Source organism: Eptatretus burgeri, chromosome 4, assembly GCF_056783735.1.
Source record: "Eptatretus burgeri isolate ZD-2024b chromosome 4, Ebu_testis_v1, whole genome shotgun sequence".
Taxonomy (NCBI): Eukaryota; Metazoa; Chordata; class Myxini; order Myxiniformes; family Myxinidae; genus Eptatretus; species Eptatretus burgeri.
The window spans coordinates 4578589-4588209 of NC_140964.1; the positions used below are offsets into that span (position 1 = coordinate 4578589).

Sequence of the window (9621 nt, forward strand, 5' to 3'; positions counted from 1 at the left end):
AGGCACTGTATGTAATTGTGTGTGTGTGTGTGTGTGTGTGTGTGTGTGTGTGTGTGTGTATGATTTACCTCTCACACTAACACACACACACACACACACACACACACACACACACACACACACACACCCAAGGAAGATTAGATAGCCAGAAAGAAAGAGAGCAGATGAGGACAAACGGCCTTGCAACACTAGGCACGGTCGGCTTACCTACGCAACCTAGTATGCTTAGGGAGGGTAGGAGGGAGAAATACTGGTGTCTAAGGTGTGGGAGTGGGAGGTATGGTTTAGTGCAATATGGGGAGTGCAGCATGCCAGAGGAAAATGGGATTGCCAGTCAGTAATGATGCTCTTTTGTGCATCCAAAAGGGATGGGATAGAGGGGTGGAAAGAAAGAGAGGAGAGAAGATGCATGAGGCGAAAGATCACTAACCTACTCGTGCATAGGTCTGCTGGTGTAGCGTGTACCACCATGGGACGCTCCGCTTGAGTGTTCCCACCTCAAGAGTTGGCACGTTATCTCCGGCTAAGTCACTTTGTTGGGGCTCGTGGCAACGTGCTCTCTGCACTGGTCCTGCGGAATAAGCACATCTCAGTCACACACCAACGGTGAGTGAAATGCCAGCGAAGGGTAGTGCAACGAGGAGCAGCCAACGCAGAGCCGAGATAAGCAGAGAAGAAGATGGTGAAGAAGACAGCGAGCGGCTCCACACTCCTCCTTTTATAAGCCCCGGGTGAAGGGTGGGGTGACGACCTGAAGGCGACGTGCTGTGACCCGAATCCCCTTCTTCTGTTGGGCCAGAGCGGCCCTAGCCACGCCCTGCCAGGCTGCCGTGGTCAGAAGCGGTCTCATTTGCTCATCCGGCTCGCCACGGCCCGAAACTCCTGACTCAACAAAGGGTGTGAGCCAGCACCCCGGTCCTGAACGTGCTCCAAGTGCAGTCCAAATGCCGAATAGCAATGCACACCCGCCATCCACGCCCCCCCTCTCATGAACCAAAATGCACGCCCGGGTCCCATACCAAACTCCTGGATCGCCCTTCCCGCGACCCTCCTCGCCTCGCCCGTCTTGCCGTGTTCTGGTAACTGGATGAGGGTCGTATCAATCCCACGTTCTCACCCGAGACATTCCCAGTGAGAGGCGGTTGATGCTATTAACATCTGTTGCTCGTTCACACATCACGTGGTCTTAGTACAGCCTGAGTCTTCCAGCACGCCTCTATTTAGTGTCGAATTGTAGCGATGTAGAGGTACGAGGGGGTGCAGGAATATTTTTCCCGTGTGCGAGAGGTGTTGGTGGTCGAAGTAGTGAAGTTTGGTGAGCGAGGGGTGGAGCAAGGTGAGATGCTGTTGGAAATTGGCGCGTAGATTTGAATGAAATCTTGGCGCGCCATTTGTGTGCTGCACAGTATGGTTGTGCTTCTGTTGATTCCCAGCCACGGGAGGCTGAGTCGTGTGTTTGCTATGCAACCGCATTCTGCACGGCGCGTGTGCTTTCTTGCTTGACTTGCACCATGGCTAAAAGGAAAGGGTTGGATTAGAAATCAGAATAGGAGACAGAGATATAGTTAATCAACCCAGCTATTAGACCCACACAACACACTTCATCTTGTTAACCCACTAGACATGAGGGGAAGGTCTAACTGCATGAAGACTAACGAAATAACTGCGTGGGGATCACTGTATGTTGGGTGCCATTGCCTTAGAGGCATGCGGTTTTGTAGAACCACAACAATATATAACAAGAATCGTGTCATATACGTCAGCGTCATGTCATAGTCAGTGTGCTTCGCTTTGCTTGATTTTAATATTCCTGACTGGTGATCAGCAGGACAGAGACAATGTGCTCTCGTGGCAGGCGACACTTGTTGCTGGTAGGTCTGTAGGAAGCGCTGATGGGACTCGATTTGTGCCTTGTTGCCTTGTAAAGTTTGGGGGTTTGATTCAGATATATGAAAATGTAAACGTATATGTATATGTATGCCTGTGTATATCTTGAAGGAAAAATAAGCTCAGTGTTGGCTTAACAATGAAGGTGTCTGGTGTCACATCTGAGGGTCTTCAGTTCAAACCCTGTTGGCCGTTGTATTAACCCCGAGTGGCGTTGACTCGGCCTGTCATCCTTCGGAGGTCGATGAAATGAGTTCCAGTTTACTGGTAATAGAGGGCACTGCATCGGTGGTACCACCACACCCCCAGGGAATGGTGCAACCAGCAGCCACATGCCATGCTTCATTTTTGAGGGCCGTGAAGTTGTCATTGCAGACGGCAGTTCGACATATTCTGATTCACGATATAGTGTGTTAATCAGAATGAGGTAAAGGCGTACTGTGAGATATGGTGATGTAAATTTGGATTTCTCTCTGCCTGATGATGACAGAGCACAGACGTGAGCATCATCGAGGAGGACAATGTTGAGGAGAAATACGTGCACCTGGACGATGGCAATGCACTCCATGTGGAAATTCCTGAGGAGACGCATGATGTGCAGAGTATCGACGAGAAAGAAGGATCGACACAGAAAGAAGAGGAAGATGGACCTGGCGGATGCTGTCCTGATGGTAATAACAATTGCATTGACATTCTTGAGTAGTTTCATTTGCAGAACTTTTGAGCATCTGTAAACCTGATAAACTAATGAGGCCTCAGATTACAGGTTAAACAATCTTTTGTTATTTTTCAGCTGCTGCAATGTCAGCAGGAAGGCCCCACATTGTGGAGCATTCCGTTCAGGCCTGCTGTTTCATCTTATCGCATTCATTAACGGATAAAAGGTCCAACTGCATTTCATTTCTTTCTGGTTTTTTGGGGAAGAAATGACCATTGTTCCCATACTTTGAACAGATTCCAAATTTTCTCAATGTTCTTGAGCATCGGGTTAACCACCTTGACTCGTGGAGACACTTCCTGATCGATATAATATTTGTGAACACTTCCTGCGCATCTCTGAATGATGAATTTTAAACATAATATTGGAATACGCATCAAAGATCGTTTTATTTGATTGTCCTCCTCATGCCGTTAACATCGCTGAAGCTGTCAAGGTAGTTCCATTGCATAGGGGTTAAAATGCTGGACAGGTAAACACTCTGATACCAGGATACTTGAATGAGGATGCAGGAATTTGTGATTTGTTGAGGGTGCTGGTGATAGCAGCCATTTGTCGCCTACTCTTCACAAAAGGCACCGTGGGATACTTAGCATCCACTAATGCCAGCAGATGGGACATCAGGCTTAATGCCCATCTGAGGGACGGCACACGCACTGATTAATCGTTTTCCTGTGAAAGTTTATAGCTGGGCTGAGATTCAAACCCAGGTTAGACAGGTCGGAGGAGAGTGTGCCAACATCTAGGCTATCCTGTTAGCCGTGGATCAAAGATTATCGTGGTTGAAAGCAAGACAAATAGAAAGGTCTTCATGGGGCATCACTGTGCATGACCGCATAAAAATGGCGGTGCACAATGATCACATGGATTAATGAACTGCTTCAACAGTAGATATGGTGTTCATTTCAAACGTGTTATCTCAGTCGCATGACCCAAAGGTTGATCAATAGCCCTGGAGGGGCTCTTCTTGTTCGGGTATGTGGAGGTGAGGTCTGTTTCTTATCTCTGTTTCTCTTCCTGCAGCGATCATGACCTTCTGCCCTTTTCTCTTTACCATGGACATGTCAAAAGGATTTTGGCGGAAATGGTGGCTCTTTCGTCAGACCTGCTATGTCATTGTTGAACATCCATGGTTTGAAAGTTTCATCGTTTTCATGATAATCCTCAGTAGTGGAGCACTGGTGAGTCCTTTATACCTGAAGGCGGTTTACACGTGTTCTGTTGCCCTTACATCATTATAACCTTAAAAGGTAACAAAGCTGTCGGCGCGACTGCGTGCGTCTGAAGCCTTGCGGTCAAAACCCGTTTTCTGGACAGCTGGCCAAACTTCGCTCACAAATGTAAGCTGGAGACTCATACGTCCACCATTTTCTTGCTCTGCTAAGCCTGAAGAGTCTTCAGAAGTCTCATATTAACAATCGCCATGCCTTATAACTTTTCTGTTCAATGTAAAACAACCCAAACGACGATTGAAAGGATCGTCGAATATCTAATGAACGGGTCCAATAAGCTTCATGGCCCTTGAGAAGGTGATAGGCCTCAGGCTTCAGGCATATAGGCCTCAGGCTTCAGGCGTCAGCATATGAGCCAGTGCAATCAAATAACTTACCAAATACAGCACTGGAGTTTATAGTCCATCCGAGCTATACAAGGTGTTCCAAAAAGACCCGGACAACTTTGGTTGTTAATACATTTGGAACCACAAAAGATACAACGACACCCTTTGGTTTAAATGATGCAGAAACTCAAAGTTTTCCGCAAACCACCAGTGCACTTCAATGTGGGCTCCGTTTGTCGTGCGCAGGACATCAAGGCGGTACACGAGTTCTTGCCATGTTTGGCTCAGAATGTTTGTGTCCACCAGTGCGCGTGCAGCTGTGATCCGAGAGCGAAGATCCTGCACCTTTATGTTGTGAACGACAACATCGTTGACAAACTCCCACAGGAAAAAAAACATCAAGGGGGGTTTTGTCTGGTGACCATAGGGGTCTGGTGGTTGGTCCGCCTCGGCCATTCCAGCGATCTGGTAATTTTTCATTCAGGACGGCTTGAACGACTAAGGCCCAATGAGGGAGCACCATCCCGTTGAGAAACGATATCAGGTTGCAGGTCTTCAATGTGTGCGAAGGCAAGAACTTCCAACATGCTCACGTAAATTGTTTAGGTCACTTTGTCCTCCACAAAGGAAAACGGACCCAACAAGCTGTCACGGAGAAAGCCACACCACACATTGATCTTTGGACTGTCATGTATGTGTTCAATGACCACGTGGGGGTTTGCAGAGCCCCACATCCTCAAATTGTGCTGGTTCACCTTCCCCGATACATGAAAGTACAAGCTTCCTCTGGGAATATGACCTCTTTCAGGTAATCTTCATCATTCTCTATGCGGCAGAGCATTTCCAAGGCAAAAGCCTTCCATTTGGGTCCGTCATCTGATTTGAGTTCCTGTAGAATCTGCACCTTATAGGCATAAAGATTCAGTGTTTTTTTTTTTTCATAAAGGACAAAACAGTGAGGAACAGCGACATTAGGAGATCTGTGGAAGGGAGAGGGATGGGGCGGGGAACATGGAGAATACAAGATGGACATTACAGGGACTTTCAGGAAGGAAAGCAGAGAATTTGAAGGAGGTGGGCTTGGGGTGGATTATCGGGGGTAGAAAAGATTGAGGATTTGGATGATAAGAGGTGGTGGTGAACAGCTGTTTTGAAGGCCTGGAGGGAAGAATGGGATTGAACAGAGGAAGGGAGTTTATTCCAAAGGCGGGAAAAAGAGGAATGAAAGAGTGAAGGTGAGCAGTGATTCGTGATTTTGGTAGTTTTACCAGAAGGGGGTTGTTGGTGGACCTTGAGTGCCCTGTGGAAATGTGGTGGGGACAAATCGCAGAGAGAGCAAGGGGGGGGGGCGAGGCTGGAGAGGAGACGGTCGAAGACAGAAAGACCACCAACCAGCCTGCGGTGAGAGAGTGAGAGGCCCAAAATCTCAGCCTCATTGCGGGAGATGCCAATGATCCGAAATGCCTTGGTTTCCACAGCGTGAAGTCGAGAAAGGTGGGAGGCAGGAGCACCAGCCCAGAGGGGAGAGCAGTACTCCATTAGGCTGTGGACGAAAGCTTTGTAAGTGGTCAGGAGCTCAGGTGGGCCGAGGAAGGACTTTGCACAACCGAGGATTCCCAGTCGGCGACTGACTTTGGCGACGAGATTTGAAATATGGCTTTCCTAGGAAAGGTCATGGCAGATAGTGAGACCCAGAAGCTTGAAAGAAAGGACTTCTTCCAGAGGATTGTTGAAAAAGTGGATGAGGGTGGGGGGGGGGGGTTCTAAACGGTCCTTTCGAAGAGACATAGTGAGAGTGTGAGATTTGTCCGGAATGGAAGACATGTTCCACGTGTTGGACCAGTTTGTGATTTTACCCAAATCTGCAGTGAGCGAAGAAGCTGCTGCTTGCCAGTCTGAGGGATGACCGATGGTACGGCAGAGGGTGGAGTCATCAGCAAAGAGATATATTGGATTTTCCAGAGAGTCGGAGAGATCATTGATGAAAACCAGAAAAAGATCAGGGCCCAGAACGCTACCTTGAGGAACTCCAGCCTGGACAGGAAGAGGGGATGAAAGAACTCCATTTCAGGCCACATGTTGACTGCGACAGGAGAGGAAGTCTGCGAGCCATGAGTGGAGATGGCCTTGGATACCATAGGAAGAGAGTTTGGTGAGCAGGGCAGGGTGACAGACTGTGTCAAAAGCACGTGTTATGTCCAGGAATAGGGCTCGGATTTCACGTCTGGCAATGAGGACCTCCATCCATTGTTGGGAGAGCAGAAGCAACATTTCCAGGGTAGAGTGACCTGGTCTGAAACCAAATTGATGATCGGAAATCAGGCCATTGGAGATGAGGACGGATTTAATGTCTGAAGTGATGATGGATTCCATAACCTTGCTGATGATTGGGAGAAGGCTGATTGGTCTGTAGTTGCAGGGATCTGTTTTTGCACCTTTTTATGCAGGGCAGTGATGTTTGCAGATTTCCAAGCAGATGGCAGATGGCCTTGAACAAATTAAAGGCTGAATAGAACAGAGAGAGGGTGAGCAAGAGCAGAAGAGCAGGTTTTTTATGACACGTGGGCTGATGCCGTCTGGACCGGTTGCAGAATCTGAGTCGAAGTTTGACAGCAAACTCTCCACCTTGTCAGGAGAAAAGGACACAGAGTCCAGGGACAGTTGGGTGCGACTGGGTAAGGTGGGTAGAGAAAGTGATGGGTTTTGGACACAAGATTTAGCTGCAAACACCGAGTTTAGGCATTCAGCCTTTTCAAGTGTGGTATCAGCAGTGCGGCCATTTGAGGTAAGGGAGGGGATGGAGGGGGAACATACACGAGAAACAGATTTGATGCCACCAGGATTTTGAGGAGGGAGAGAGGTTTGAGAGTTCAGACTTGAGCTTAGAAAGATGTTGTTTTCTGGCTCTCCTGAGGGTAGATACACACTTGTTCTGAGCTTTATGGAAAGAACTGAGATTATGCTCAGGTGGGTTTCAGGACAACTGCCTCACCACAAGGTTCAGGACTGCAAAATCCTGTGTGCAGTGCTGGTTGGTAGTCCCAGTTCTGTGGATGCGTATCAGATTGCTTTTCTGGGACTTTGTTGAAATGATTCACACACTCGTTCAATGTCTGCTGCACTTGTGCTTGGTCAACCGGTACTTTTGTGTTTATAACAACTTCCAGTCTCCTTAAACTTCTTGTACCATTTTCTGATACCAGTCTGCGATGGCGGATTCCTTCCATTCCTTGTCGGGAAATTACGCTGAACTTGCGTGTCGGATCTCGTCTCGATGAACCGTTTGACGCTCTGAGCTTTCTCCTGTGGAGTCGCCATTTTCTTTTAAAATAAACCACCAAACCTGAAAGTTTCGAAAACTTTATGAGTTTCTGTATCGTATAAACCAAAGGGTATCATTGTGTCATTTGTGGTACTAAACATATTAACAATCAAAGTTGTCCAGGTCTTTTTAGAACACCCTGTATTACAATAATGAATTATCTATGCACATAAGCAGTGGCAATGTTTTTGCTTCATGTGCATAACCTGGGTTATTTCATATTTTTGGAAGCGATAGAGCCAGCGATCTGTTGCCAATACACCGCTCAAATAAAGGGATAAGCAATTTCGATAATAAATGAAGGGTTTAGCCCGAGTGAGCTTGCCACACTTATCCGCCAGGCAGCTCTCATTGTATGGAAGAAGCACCTATGGCACATCGCCGTATGCTTGAGGCAGTGGATCTGACATTGCGTCATTTGATGCAGGAGCATTTGCCATTCGGAGGCAAGGTAATTTTACTTAGCGTTGACTTCCACCAAGTCCTGCCAGTCGTAAAACGTGGTTCACAGGTGCAAGTAACAGATGCATGCATTAAACACTCTAACACATGGCAGCACTTTCACATTTATTAGCTACGCAAAAATATGTGAGTGAGGCATGGTGGCATTGATGAGCATTGCGGGATACATACCATGTGCTTTCTACAACTGGGTAATGGTTAACTAACAAATGCTTCCAACAAACACTGCAATGGGCCTATTGTAATACTGTACATCACTGATGGCACACACATAAAGAGATAACATAACTTTGCAAGCAATGCTGCAATAGACAGACGAATGCATCTTATTTACACATTGGCTAAATCCACATGGTTGTGACGTTGACTATAAATAATAAGCAAACATGAAATGTTTGCAGAAAGATGTCGGTATAGATCTCAAGGCAACCCGGTGATGTTACTTCATCGGTGTTTTCCCATTTAGAAACGGAAGTTGGATTTTGGCTTCAAAGTACGGGCTGCGTGGATCTGCATTTACAAAATGAGATTTCTCCCCTCCAGATTGCATCCACTATTATTGGATTTTATTTGTTAAATGCAATTCGATTGCATGCAATGAAGTTAGGGATGTTATGAATCAGTCGTTTTTGTGCACCTGCTCCATCTGGAATTGGGAATTGCAGACTTTTAATTACTGGCAAATGATCCTAATTCTTTCTGAAATATGTACTGAGATGGGAAGTTAATTAAATAAGTCTTTCTGTCATGGATAGAAAATGTTATTCATAAATAGTCTTCGAATACAAAGCACGTGGTATCTTCTGGAGATGCAACTTTACCAATGAAGCATAAGTGAGGACTTTTGTCTGAGTCCACGGAACAAAATGTCCACACAAGTGCTGCCACATGATCGTCCGTGTTCCAAGAAGAATGTAAATTTCAGATAAAGGAAGAGTACATTGAGATGAAGAAAAAAAATCAATGAGAATGAGGAATTTTGAGATGTGAAAATAGCAGCCCTTGGAGAAATGTCGAATGAGGAAACATGGTTACGAGCTCGGTGTTTGATTATTTCAAGGTTCAAGAAATCTCATTCTCATTTTCTCTCTGTCTCTCAGTTCCTCTGTGCCTCTATCTCTGTTCCTCTCTCTGTGCCTCTCTCTGTTCCTCCCTCTCTCTGTGCCTCTCTTTGTCTCTCTCTCTCTGGTCCTCTCTCTCTGTGCCTCTCTCTCTTTATCTCTTCCTCTCTCTCTGTTCCTCTGTCTCTCTCTCTGTCCCCCCTCTCTCTGTGCGTCTCTCTCTGTGTGCCTCTCTCTCTGTTCCTCTCTCTGTGCCTCTCTATCTGTCCCTCCCTCTCTGTTCCTCCCTCTCTCTGTCCCTCCCTCTCTCTCTCTCTCTCTCTCTCTCTCTCTCTGTGTCTCTCTCTCTGTGTGACTCTCTCTGTGCCCCTCTCTCTGTGCCCCTCTCTCTGTGCCCCTCTCTCTGTGCCCCTCTCTCTGTGCCCCTCTCTCTGTGCCCCTCTCTCTGTTCTCCTCTCTCTGTTCTCCTCTCTCTGTTCTCCTCTCTCTGTTCTCCTCTCTCTGTTCTCCTCTCTCTGTTCTCCTCTCTCTGTTCTCCTCTCTCTGTTCTCCTCTCTCTGTTCTCCTCTCTCTGTTCTCCTCTCTCTGTTCTCCTCTCTCTGTTCTCCTCTCT

The 9621-nt window shown here is 47.0% G+C and overlaps 1 protein-coding gene across 2 annotated transcripts in view; it reads left to right on the top strand.

Annotated features, from left to right (window-relative positions):
• Positions 1-9621, top strand: part of LOC147027370 (sodium channel protein type 3 subunit alpha-like) — a 126918-nt gene that overhangs the window by 56812 nt on the left and 60485 nt on the right. For both annotated transcript variants that reach the window (XM_085876721.1, XM_085876722.1), the window contains exons 15-16: positions 2378-2558; positions 3629-3786. In XM_085876721.1, the coding sequence (XP_085732847.1) occupies positions 2378-2558; positions 3629-3786 (339 nt within the window). The remainder of the gene's footprint in view (positions 1-2377; positions 2559-3628; positions 3787-9621) is intronic.